Consider the following 13,053-nt stretch of genomic DNA (forward strand, 5'->3'; position numbering starts at 1 on the left):
AATGTATATTGTATGGTTCTTAATATATTTTATTAAATGAACTCTCCGTTACTTTTACAATTTGCACCGTATTTCTTTTTATTCACTTCAATGCGTTGAAAAAAATTAAGCATTATTTAAGAATAATATTGTGCATTTGGGGAGCAGAAATCCTGAAAGTCATGTATAAGCTAGGGGGAAAGAGGAGATAAAAGTCGAAAAAGAATTAGGTGTTATGATTCAATCTGACATAACATTTTTCATGCAATATAAACAGACGGCTAGGAGGCACATACTTTCTTGTCTGTGATTTATAAGACCTTTGCTAAAAGGGTGAAGGACGTCATTATCCTCTTTACAAGGCAATGGCTAGACCGCATTTGGAACATTGTATTCGGGTCTGGAGACAGCGCTTAAAAAACAGAGCTTCTGGAGATTGTTCAAGTCAGATTAGTGAGAAGTGCAATGCGATGCACTTCTCACCAATCAAAAGAAATCTGATTGAGGTTGTATAAAGCATTAAAAAAAGGTATTGAATAAAATGAAGGAAGGTTTGTTCTCCCTCGTGGGTGTCACGCGAACCAGGGACACGAATATAAAATTTTAGGGAATAATAGAAGATTGGATATTATGAAGTTCACCTATGGTAAGGCTGTGGCGTATCGAATATTGGAATAAGTTGCCTACCAGTAGTAGAGGCGGTGAGTCTGACTAAGTGTAAACCAGAATTGGATGATTACCTTATGGGAATAGGAATAGTATGAATATTCTGCTTTATTTGAATTATTGTTATTTATTCATTTATTTTTGACTGATGCATTTTGAAAATCTGATGCAGAAAAAGTTCGCTTCTTTCCATCATTTGGCCTTACCAATACTAATACTGAAATGGGAGGAGAGGAGGCATAGAAGTGGTTCTCTAGAACTTTCAGATAAATCTATTCACTGTTTTTAAATATTCATACACATAAAATATTACTATAATATAATATTGCGTTATATCGTGGATTGCTTGCTCCCCTTTGCTACAAGGTGGAGAACATATACGAGGGTGGTCCAAAATGTGAGGCACACAAGTGGAAGGCTTTTAACCATGCTGTTCAGAAATTATACAATTGAGGTACTTTGATATTTTATCTTTTTAATATTTTGAAACATAGCCGCCACCATTACCTTGCTGATTAAGGTATTTGTCTCAACGTGGGATGAGGTTGTCTATATGCTTCCGAAAAAAAAAAAAAAAAAAAGTCAGGGGTCAACCTTAAAAGTCAACGACGCACTTCACTTTAAACAATCACGTCTATGTTGAAGTGCCAGCCACAAAGATGCTTCTAAACCAATGAAAATCAGAACTATACAGTGGACGCTCCACTACCTACCACAGTTGTGTTGTAACCATTGATGTTTTTGCAGTTGAAAGGCAGCATTATCATCAAACAAAACCACATTCTGTTTTGGGGTGCGTGATATTTTTGGCGGATTTTTGACTTCGCTTTCTCCAGTATCAATCAGAATTGATTGTGGGCCTAAGTACCATGAAGTCAATCAAAATAATGCCTCCAGTCATAAAACATTGCTTCAGTCAATCTGGTATCGAAATTTTTGGGCTTCAGGGGATTTAGAATACTTCCAAGTTATCGAATCTATTTTTCATATCCGGCAGTATGATGGTGTGCATCGTATCGTCTCCCGTCAGTCTTGTTTAGGAACTCATCACCGTAAGTAATGCAGTAAGTCAACAGCTGCAGCATAATCTCATGTGTATCATGTTTCATTTATCAATTTATTGGGTACTTAGCGTACACGCACTTTACGGAATCCAAGCTGCAGGGTGACAATCTCATACATGTTTGGACAAATTTTCCCTTGTGTGTTTGACAAAACACACTTCTCCATGCTAATGATATTGTCATCTCTTCATTTTGTTGAATGCCTGCTATTTTTTAGGTCACAGAAATGGTCATCTCTTTCTTAAATTCATTATACCAAAAGAGACCTTTCTTTGGAATTATAGTGCACTGTGTAATCTCTTTTGAAAGTAAAAATCGAATTACTGAACGCACTTCCACACCGGACGGTATCTCTAGTGCAGTGGTTTCCCAACTTTTTTACCCCTCCCTCAGTGATGAAACTGTTATCGCTAAGTCCGCCACCGCGAGGAAGGGTGGGGCCAGAAGAGTCTAGGGGTTTTGATGACATTGACATTATGGGAATCCTGACGTCTCGAAACTTTACTAGACATGCTGGAGAGACAACTTATGTGACCGAGACCCGCTAATATTCGTAAAATCGGACAGATGCTATACTATTGTAATTTTCTCTTGTAGAGAATCTGTCCTCATTTTGAATTTAGATCAATGTTTTGAAATTTAACAAAATCAAAAATAAAAATAGAATATTAAATATAATAAATGGGATCTTAAGATTATATTTTAAGTCAGGACATCTCTTACCTGAGATATTTTTCAGGAATAACTGCATCCACGTAAGATGGAATCAGAATAGATGGAAATTGTTTCAAAGACCTGCTTAAAGGAAGAGAAAAACCTTGTAACGAGACAAAGGAATAAAAATAAGCTTTTGCCCTAAATCCATGCATGGCGAATAATTGAGAGTATAATGAGAGAAGATTACCCGAAGCTTGATGGGAATTTTTTGTCTATACAATCTTCAAAGGGGAAGCGAGTATGTGTCGAAGGCTGTATATATAACCCCGGCACGTTCCACTGTCATATTTCAAAAGTGTGTGTGGGGGGGGGGGGATGAGTAGGCGAAAGGAAGAGAAGCAGGATAGAAGGAAATTTCCCACTCCCTCGTATTTCACTAATAGTTTTGGAATTTGAAAATCTAGGGATTTAGAACAGCTTAAAGGTCATTTAGAGGAAAGAATATGAAAGGTTACACTCGGAAACCGGGTACGTGGCTACCGGTCCCGTTAGTAGAGGTCCTGAATGGATGGGGGGGGGGGTATAATAGTCTAATAGCTGTTATATTTTGTTATTAATTGTAGGATATTTGTTTTAGATCCCACTCCTCTGAAATTATTGTTGGTCTATGTATGTTTATTGATCTTATGGCCAGAGTTTCACAGGTTTCTAGCTTAACTTTTGTGTCTTGTTTGTCTAAAATTATGGTGTTTTCAAAGGATGGGTAGTGTCCTGTATCTAAGTGGTGAGCTACCATTTCAGAGCTAATTTTTTTACAGGGCTATATATACAGCCTTCGACACGTGCTCACTTCCCCTTTGAAGATTGTATAGATAAAAAAATTCCCATCAAGCTTCGGGTAATCTTCTCCCATTATACTCTCAATTATTCGCCATGCATGGATTTAGGGCAAAAGCTTATTTTTATTCCTTTGTCTTGTTGCAAGGTTTTCCCCTTCCTTTAAGCAGGTCTTTGAAACAATTTCCATCTATTCTGATTACATCTTACGTAGATGCAGTTATTCCTGAAAAATATCTCAGGTAAGAGATGTTCTGACTTAAAATATAATCTTAAGGGGCCTTGATGATTGATGAGGTATGGTTGTTAAGGTCACGTGGTGCCTTTCGGAATTTTCGCGGGGACCCAGAATTATAGTTTCGCCAGTGGAGCTCTCGTTTTATCAATTATTATTTTTTAATGTCCTCTTCAAGTATCGAAATTAAAAAAAAAAAAAAACTAGTTAAAATGAAACATACTATGTTAATATAACTCTTCGATATTTTTTTTAATATTTCCACAAAAAACTAAAGAAATTCACGGATATTACAGATTCAATCAATATGTTTTATTTCAAACTACTAAGGAAATACACTGCTCGACAAAATTAATAGAACAAATGCTTTTCATGAATATTTTATTACAAACAGTATCGCCGAAGGCGAATATTTGATATAATAGGCATCTCATCATGCAAATTCCGAATATAAAATAGAAATTAGGCCTGACGTAGCCCAGTGGTCAGGAGCGAGAGTGCATAGAACGCGTTCCTTGAGTGGACTGGGGTTTAAGCCCGTGACTACTAAATACGATAAATATTTGTATTGACGATTTATTGTAAACTCTACTGACTTGGTTGTCGTGCCGGAGTATAAACAGAAAATTTAAATTTGAAATTTAAAATTTAAATCGAGCTACCACCTGACAGAGATGCAAATTATTCATTCCAATTTTTTGGCTTGCTCGGTGGGATAGCCACATTTCCAGTAGTCAGGATGGCAGGTCATCGTCGTTTAGATGATTCTTTGAGATGGCAGGCCGTTGGGCGACTTGAAGCCGGACAGTCGCAGGCGAAGGTGGTACGTTGGCTTAATGTGTCACGCAGTGTCGTCTCGGCAATATGGAAGTAGTTTCAGCAGGCACGAACCATTACAAGAAGAGCTGGCCAATGTCGCCAGAGGGCTACGTCAACCAGATCAGCCCGCTTTCTGGATCTAATAGTCAAACGGAACACTACGATGTCTTTTTATTTATTTAATATTTATTTATTGTACTATGCGGTCGCAACCAGCTTTGCCGGCAACCCCACAATCTATTTACGATGCTGTACCACTAACAATGTTTATGAACAATTATCTCAGAATCCCTCATAGAGCATCAATTCGTTTTCAATGTCATGTCCATATCACAATGAAATGCTATGCAGGTATCTGACACTATAAAGTCCCAACTAAGGTTGCGATGATCTATGAGAATCCAAATGACACTTGTAGGTCTACTATGAAGATTCAAAATGAGGAGGAGTGCAATCCAGGAAGTAGATGTCTAAACCAGGAATTATGGTCACAATGAAGAAGTAAATTTTGTCTCATACCTAACCGTTCCAACAGTACAGCAGTTGACATTAAAGGAGAATATCTGAATCAGTCTCCACATACAGTCTCTGGAACCACAGTAACACCACAGCATCACTCATCTATCGAAGAACCAACCACAATGCAACAAGCATATTGTGGTGGTCTAATCCTCCACTGGAATCCCAATTTCTCCGACACAAGCCTGCCCAAAAAGGGACAGCGGTCTTCTCAACAACTGCTCTGAATCACCTGTTAGTCCTGTCATCAACTGTCCCTTCAGGTTGCTGCAGCCACAGGTGAAAACATTTCCCACCAGACTGTGTTAAGACTCAATTCAAGTGGATTCTACGCAAGGAAGCCAGTGCTTTGTATCCAATTAACCTCAAACTACCCCAGAGCTCTTCGAAATTTGTGCCATGACCATATATATGACTTGAAGCCCTGACAAATGGGTCTGATGAGGAGTCCCATTTTAGCCTACAAACAGATTTTGGACGTTATTTCATCTGGAGTTAACGAGGAAGGCGGTGTTCTCGTGTGTGTTTACCTTTAGCCAGCGGGTGGTTGGTTGGTGGAACAGACTTCCATCCCTTGTGGTGGAGGTTGATAGCCTAAATAAGTTTAAGGCTCAGCTGGACAGGTATTTTGAACGAACAGAGGGGTGAAGTGGAAGTGGTTTTTTTTTTTTTTTTTTTTTGGCTGATGCTGCATAAGCTTGCTTTCTTGCATCAAATGCCTCTACTAATGCTAATGCTAATGCTAGTGTGAGGGGAAATAATGATCGAATGCCAAACCCTCTCATGTTCTTTAATAAGGGTACAGTAACTGCGCAAAAAGAAAAAAAAAATCAAATTATTATATTAGAGTCACCCGTAATTCATTACATAAACCCGTGTTTTGTGTCTGTAATTGCGTGTGTTCTGTGGTCGATTTGCCTGTTTTGCTGGACGAAATAACCCCAGTTTCTGGGGAGGGGAAACTCTTTCTATCTACAGTAACTGAGCAGAGGTACCGAGAACAGATCCTCAAACCATATATGCAACTTTTTAGGAGTGCGGTTGGCGTAGATTTTCTTTTCATGCACGACAACGCCATATCCCACAGAGTTCAAATAGTGGAGGAATATCTTGAAACTAAAAATATCCAACGATTGCCGTAGCCAGCACTATCATCAAACTTAAATCCGATCAAACGTGTGTGGGGCGTCCTCTTGGCGTCTCATTGCATGCAGACAGCCAACTCCTCGGTCTGTGCTGGTGAAAGAATGCGATTTGTTGCCACACAATCTTACAGGCACCCCAATATATCGAGCACGGTTCACCGCTGTCAGGCTTGTTTAGTCGTTGGAGGGGATCATACGCAGTACTGATGCCATAGAAGGGATCATACGCAGTACTGATGTCATAGAGATCATACGCAGTACTGATGCCATAGAAGGGATCATACGCAGTACTGATGCCATAGAAGGGATCATACGCAGTACTGATGTCATAGAGATCATACGCATTACTGACCGTATTTTCGAGTACCTTGTATCGACTTCTGTAATGTGATCTTTTTTGCAGTTCTTATACAACCTCTATAAATGTCCCTTATACCTGCCCTCATTTCATCGTTATTCTATAGTACGCCACCACATCAAATTTTGTGTCCCGCTTCATCGTAAGCAGCGCGAGTTACGCCACGTTTTCTGTGTTCCGAACTGCATAATACGTATTAGAAATAAAGTAAATCAGATGAATATTATATAATTAAATTTTACTTTAAACAAGCAAATCCAATGATAGTAAACAAAATGTTAGATTTTGTGGTACGAGCGCCTCAGTAATCAATATGATGTCCGAAAGGATTCAACAAATTTCTAAGCTGCTACCAACCTAGTGCTACCCGGTTTAGAACGCAGCTCTAGTAGACACGCCATTTTGCTTTATTTGTCAGGTGTAAACAAAGCGAAGGATGGCGCCATCTCGTAGCAGATTTCAGAAATTCTCTCCCTCTATGGTGAGTGATTTCATAACTCTCACAAATACTGTACCTGGTAACTTTTTTCGAACCAACTGTGTTTGTTTGAATACAATATGCTATATGGTTTTTTTTTTTTTTTTTTTTTAAAGAATATACGTGTTTAAGCAATTTAGCCAGAGATAGTGTATTTTCATTTATAATTAAAACTAAAGTACTGTAATGTAAATAATCTTTCATCCATGTTTTCTACTGAATTCAATGATTATTCACTAATTATTTAATATTGATAATCATTATATAATAGATATTCAATTAATATTAAATGAGTATTAATATTCATTATTAACCAATATTAAATTATTCAATAATAATTATAATTATTTGATAAACTAAATATAGTAATCATGATTTATTATTTACTTTATTTAATCAGGTTTTATCTTTACTTGAAGCTGTTTCTAGTTATGGGACTGATTTGGATAACAGAGTTCATTCCCTGGGCAACAGGAGTGCGCCAGTTGTATGGTGTTGTGGGAATCCTGAATTCCTTATATGGTGTATTTTTATTCTTCATATTCGTGTGCAAGAAGAGAATTCTGAAACAGTTTTGGAAACAGTGTTGTTCGGATATCTGCAAGCATGAAGTTGCATCTAAACCAGAAACATCACAGCCAATGCTTTCAAGTACAGAAAGTAATGTCAGTACAAATATTACGCAAGTATAGAAGAAAATAATGGTTTTAACCGCTACTATTATATCAGAGACAAAAAACTAAACGCCGTTTTAATATCTTTGTCATTTTTGTCTCAGTTTCAACTTGAGTAGTGAGAGGTAGAGAACTCTGAACCGACGATGAAAAAAAAAAAATAATAATAACCTCCTTTTTACTTATTTATTCTGCATTTTGTTATAATTTGTCATTATATTGTATATTTACTATTCAGGACTAAATTACAAATTTACAAATAAGTATGTATTCATTATAACCTAAATAAGTAATTATTTCAAAATGTAAACAAACAAATACAGGTAACAACTTTGCCAACTTTCCCTGATGCACATCAGTGAAAACAGTAATCAATGTGTAGAGTTAGAATTTACAATTCCGGTAAGGATTGTTTCATTTCTTCTTTGAAAAGTGGCCTGTGCAAAAGTCTGCAACATACAGAACAATTCCATATTCTGAAGAAAGAAAGATTCCATTCCTGCAGAAAGATTCCTCACAATTCTTGTCAAGTCAGATCTAAAGTCACTGTAAATAGAACAGTGAAACAGGACATAGTCTCACGATTCAATATCCCCACATGTACACATTAATTTGTGAGAAGTCAAATTTAAACAGTTTTTCATTTAATGATCCATGTCCTGTTACTATATTAAGACGTTTAAATATCCATGGATATTTATGTATTAGTGATTCATGTCCTATTACTAAGTAGGATGTATAAATATCAAAAAAAAAAAAAAAAAACAAGATAACTTTTTATTCATAAAAAGAGTAACCTTAAGAACATACATAACTCTGTACTGCTCAGAAGTGTCCCACCAGGTCCACATATCCACAAGTTCGTTTCAACACTGGAACTTTTCCGATTTAGCATAATTCCAAGAATTTCTTGGGATATCTTTGGGTTTGGGATACTCTTCTTCAATCTATTGACAAGACCCTTGTGTGTAACTATGAGATCCAAGAGGAGAAACCCCGCAAGAACCTGTAGCGCTACATTACAGACCGTCCGGCAAACTCTCAAAACAGATAACAACATCGTGCACTGCATTAATGTTAATTTTTTTCTGGACCATTATGGTTCCTACCCTACGGAACGAAGCGCCAGAGGTATAGGTTACCATAGGGCTAAATATACCGTTATAATACACTTGCAAGGTTCCCCAGGAGAGACCAAATTCCGATCGAGAAACTCGAACAATTGCTCCTGTGAAGTGTTTAATTTTAATAGCCAGATCCTTGGGCTGAGGGGTGTAGTCTGTTATCTATTGTGATACCCAAAAGCTTAATTTCGGATACAAGTGGCAATTGTGTTCCATTGACTTTTACTTGAGGAAGTTTCTGGGGGTCCAATCTTACTTGGACTAATTTTTAATTTATTTTCTCGCTCGCATCCAGTTACAGAGATTTGTAAGTACAATATTTGCCTGAATCTCCAAGGTAGACCTCGTTTATCTCCTTATTAGAATAGTCAAGTCGTCGGCGTAAGCAATGATTTTGGTGCTTTGAAATTCTCTTGAGATCCATTGATGTAAAACATTCCTGATGAGGATTCCCGGAATTGAACACCGAGTGCACTCTCGGAAAACTTGTCTGGTCATTTGATTAAATTTAAAATTTACTGTGATGTGTCTGTTTGAGAAGCAACAATAATATTTTGAGGGCCAAAAAAATTAAAAGCTTGTTCCAAATAATTAAAATTTTCATGAGGACAATATAACGAGATCATATAACAATTTAGCCTTTTATAACTAATTAGCACACAAGTTAAATTCCTATTACACAGGCCATGTATAGTAGTGACCTGTCCTATTATTTTTGATTAAAAGACAAGTTTTTGGATCCATCACCACAGGTTGCATCTTCCTGCAAGTTAAAGGAAAACTAACAACTTTAAGATATTGAGAAGAATAAGACTTGACAACAAAAAGTTCCCGAATAGCAATAACGTCTATGTCACGTGACTCTGCGGAAATTCGTATCCCATCCGAAATAGTCCGGGAACACTGCCCGTTAAATGCATTATTCTCAAGCACGGATAATTTGGGGAACCATCTCCATGGTTGCATTTTTTTTTTATTAAAAACAGTAGATTAGGTTGGGGTTCTAACCGAGTACGGCTCTATGAATTTTGGCGTCAATTTTCGTGCTAGCAGCCATCTCTGTCGTTTGTTTTGCCGTTTCGCTTTTGAGCGTCTGCCGGTGAAGCGAGCCGAGGTTTAGGTTTAGCGGTTGCGCCGAGGCTTAGTTGTGGAAAAATATATTTTAGTTCTTATTTCGCCCGCTAGATGGGGCCACTTATTTTCGACATTAAATTACAATTTTTTTTTACTTTACCCAGGCTCAAACCCATGTCATTGCTACTGATGGTCCGGTGCTTATCCCTACGGCTACCCTTTCAGTTATAAGAATATGTGTGAATGTAGCTGTTATAGTTAAGAGTGTTGTTAGTGTGACGTAGGAAGTTGTATTTCGCCTTGTTCTGATTGGAGGGGGATACGAACCGATGTTCTGATTGGTCTGGGGGTATAAACCGACTACGTCTGTGACTTTGCCTGTGATTTCTGGTCGGTTGATGCCGTAGAAATCGTCTGTTTTTACCGCGTTGGTTTTCAAGCTACCGTGTTCGCAATGAATTGTGGGTTCGCGCACGCACACGCACGCACACACACACACACACACACACACACACACACACACACACACACACACAAGCCCGAGCTCTCCCGCTCGCGCGCGCGCACATACGCACGCACACACACACACACACGGAGCAGCACACATTCTTTCCCAAGACAAAGGATTTGGCGGGAAAAACGTGGACGCTTCGCCTAACATACGGGTACATACGGGCCACAAAACTTCGAGCAGGGAGATTGCAGCGACATCGGAAGACCCAGAAACTGTGTCACCATCTAGCGAGTCATTCTGAAAGCTGAAAATTAAAGATTTTATTTTATGTAAGGTGTTTAAATGTATTTTTTCCTAGATAGCCATGACTTTGACGTTTTATAAATATATTTCCGTAGCTTTGCAATATGTGTCGCCATCTATCGAGTCATTCTGAAAGCTGAAAATTAAAGATTTTTATTTAAGGATATATTTTTTTTTTTTCTCACATACGGGTACTTGGGGGCCACAAAACTTCGAGCAGGGAGATTGCAGCGACATCGGAAGACCCAGAAACTGAGTCGCCATCTACCGAGTTATTCTGAAAGCTGAAAATTAAAGATTTTATTTTATGTAAGGTGTTTAAATGTATTTTTTTCCTAGATAGCCATAACTTTGACGCTTTATAAATATATTTCCGTAGCTTTGCAATATGTGTCGCCATCTATCGAGTCGTTCTGAAAGGTGAAAATTAAAGATTTTATTTAAGACGGTGTTGTCATCTGTTGAGTCATTCTGAAAGGTGAAATTAAAGATTTTATTTAAGTTGCTTTGATGCTTAATTTTTTTCCCAACACACGCAACCAAGAAACTGTGATTCCATCTAGTGAATAATTCTGAAAGCTGAAAAATCTGAAATTAAGGAATTTATTTCATTTTGTCCTTTTTTATGGTTAAATTTATATGTATATATTTTTACCCATAACTATTTGTGATGGTTCCTCTGGAATTTGTATTCTACTGTTTACTATCTATGGGAAAAAAAAAAAAAACTTAAGTTGCTTTTGATATTTACCAAAAAAAAAAAAAAAACACGGAGACAACCAAGAAACTTTGGCTCCATCTAGTGAATAATTCTGAAAGCTGAAAAATATGAAATTAAGGAATTTATTTCATTTTATATCCTTTTTATGGTTAAATTTATATGTATATATTTTTACCCATAATTATTTATGATGTTTCCATTTTTCTCTGCAAGTTGAATTTGTATTCTGATGTGTAGAGTCTTTCTAAACAGGAAAAAAAAAAAAAACCTGAAAAGTAAAATGTGTTTATATTTATTTACAGTCTTCGTGAAGCACTGGCGCCATCTTCTGTTTCTGTCTGCAAGTTTGATTTTTTTTTTTTAATATATATATTTGAAATCATTTTCTTTCCTAAAAAAGGTTATTGATTAATGGAAAATTAAAACTTATTTTCTACTTTCTAAGAAAAAAGACAGACAATATCTTTTTCAAATAGATATACTTTTATTTGTAAGTTTTACAGATGTAGTTACTAATCACAAAATCAACACTTACATATATATATACAATGCTTTGATCAGAACGGATATTTTGTATATTTCGTCGTGTAAGCAGTTTGAAGTTCTTCGATCATCGAAACTACAGCATTGTACAAAGCATAATCGTTGAACTCAGTAACTACACCTTCTTTCGAACACTTAGCAATAAAAATTTTAACACTTGTAGATGGTTCAGCGTTTCTTACATAATATGCATAGATGTCGTTAAACGAAACATCGATAGAGCCAGTAAACACGTCGTTCTTTATACGTTCTCTAACACAATCAAGATGTTCCAATATAACTGACTGCATTAACAGAAATGCGGGTTTTTCGTCTTCTAGACGTTGAAGAAAAGAATCTATGTCTATGATTCTATTAGATATAGCTTCAAGTTCAGAAAGGTGGAGAGTCATTCGTCGTTCTGCTGATAGCGAGAATTGTTTCCAATAGAAATCACAAACACCACCATCTGTATTGATTCGGATCCCCGGTAGTTGGATTTCATCTTTAGATCTGGCTCTTACGGAAAGCAAGATATCAGTCATTTTGCTTTTGAATTCTTCCCACTGGTTTCTCGATAACATCATGTACGTATTAAATGTCTCGATCGTAACATGTGGCTCGAATTCGTGACAATAAACACGAAGTGTGCTGCTGTGGCTCAGACGTCTGTAGAAAGTTACGTTTGGTCATCTTATATCATCAAACATTTCGTGCCGTGACATTTTTGTGGGAAAACAGCAGTGGAAAAAAAAAAATTACAACCGCACTGAGAAAGTTCCAAACTGCAAATGTGGTCTATTGGATTATAACATCAGACGCTTAGAATCTACTAGCCTTGTTATTGGCTCATAACATCAGATGCTTAGAATCTACTAGCCTTGTTATTGGCTCATAAACTCGTGACATGTCAGGAGCAAGTAGGTACATGTTGTGAAGGAGACGTCTGTCCCAAGATAACTCATCTTCAAATGCGGCTGTTTGTGACATGTCGTACAAAGGAAAAAAAAAGATAACTCATCTTCAAATGTTGTTGTTGTTTGTGACATGTCGTACAAAGGACATATAATCTCCCTTAGCTAATGTTGGTATCGTTCCCAAAGACTTTGTTCAAATTTGGTATGAAAAAAAAACAAAAAAGATAACTTATCTTCAAATGTGTCTGTTTGGGAGACATTGAGTCCGCTAGTTCACGTAAGCATTCCACAGGTATTTCCTTCAATGCATGCTGCACAGATGTTCACAATTCTATAGCATTCCTGAGTGGATGGGAAAAAAAAAAAAAAAAAAAAAAGATAGCTCACTGCCAAATGTGTCTGTTTGTGACCTGTCATACAACAAAAAGATAACTCGCCTTCAAATGTTGCTGTTGTTGTTTGTGACATGTCGTACAAAGGACATATAATCCCCCATAACTAACGTTG

At 37.0% G+C, this 13,053-nt stretch overlaps 1 protein-coding gene across 1 annotated transcript in view; it reads left to right on the top strand.

Annotated features, from left to right (window-relative positions):
* LOC150079407 (G protein-coupled receptor Mth2-like) overlaps window positions 1–7,449 on the top strand; it is a 37,744-nt gene extending 30,295 nt beyond the window's left edge. The window contains exon 3 of the mRNA XM_090383054.1: window positions 7,158–7,449. Within this exon, the coding sequence (XP_090239180.1) occupies window positions 7,158–7,449 (292 nt within the window). The remainder of the gene's footprint in view (window positions 1–7,157) is intronic.
* Window positions 7,450–13,053: the final 5,604 nt, after the last annotated feature.

Source organism: Mastigoproctus giganteus, chromosome 10 (genome assembly GCF_048544385.1).
Source record: "Mastigoproctus giganteus isolate SK-2022 chromosome 10, ASM4854438v1, whole genome shotgun sequence".
NCBI classification, from domain to species: domain Eukaryota; kingdom Metazoa; phylum Arthropoda; class Arachnida; order Uropygi; family Thelyphonidae; genus Mastigoproctus; species Mastigoproctus giganteus.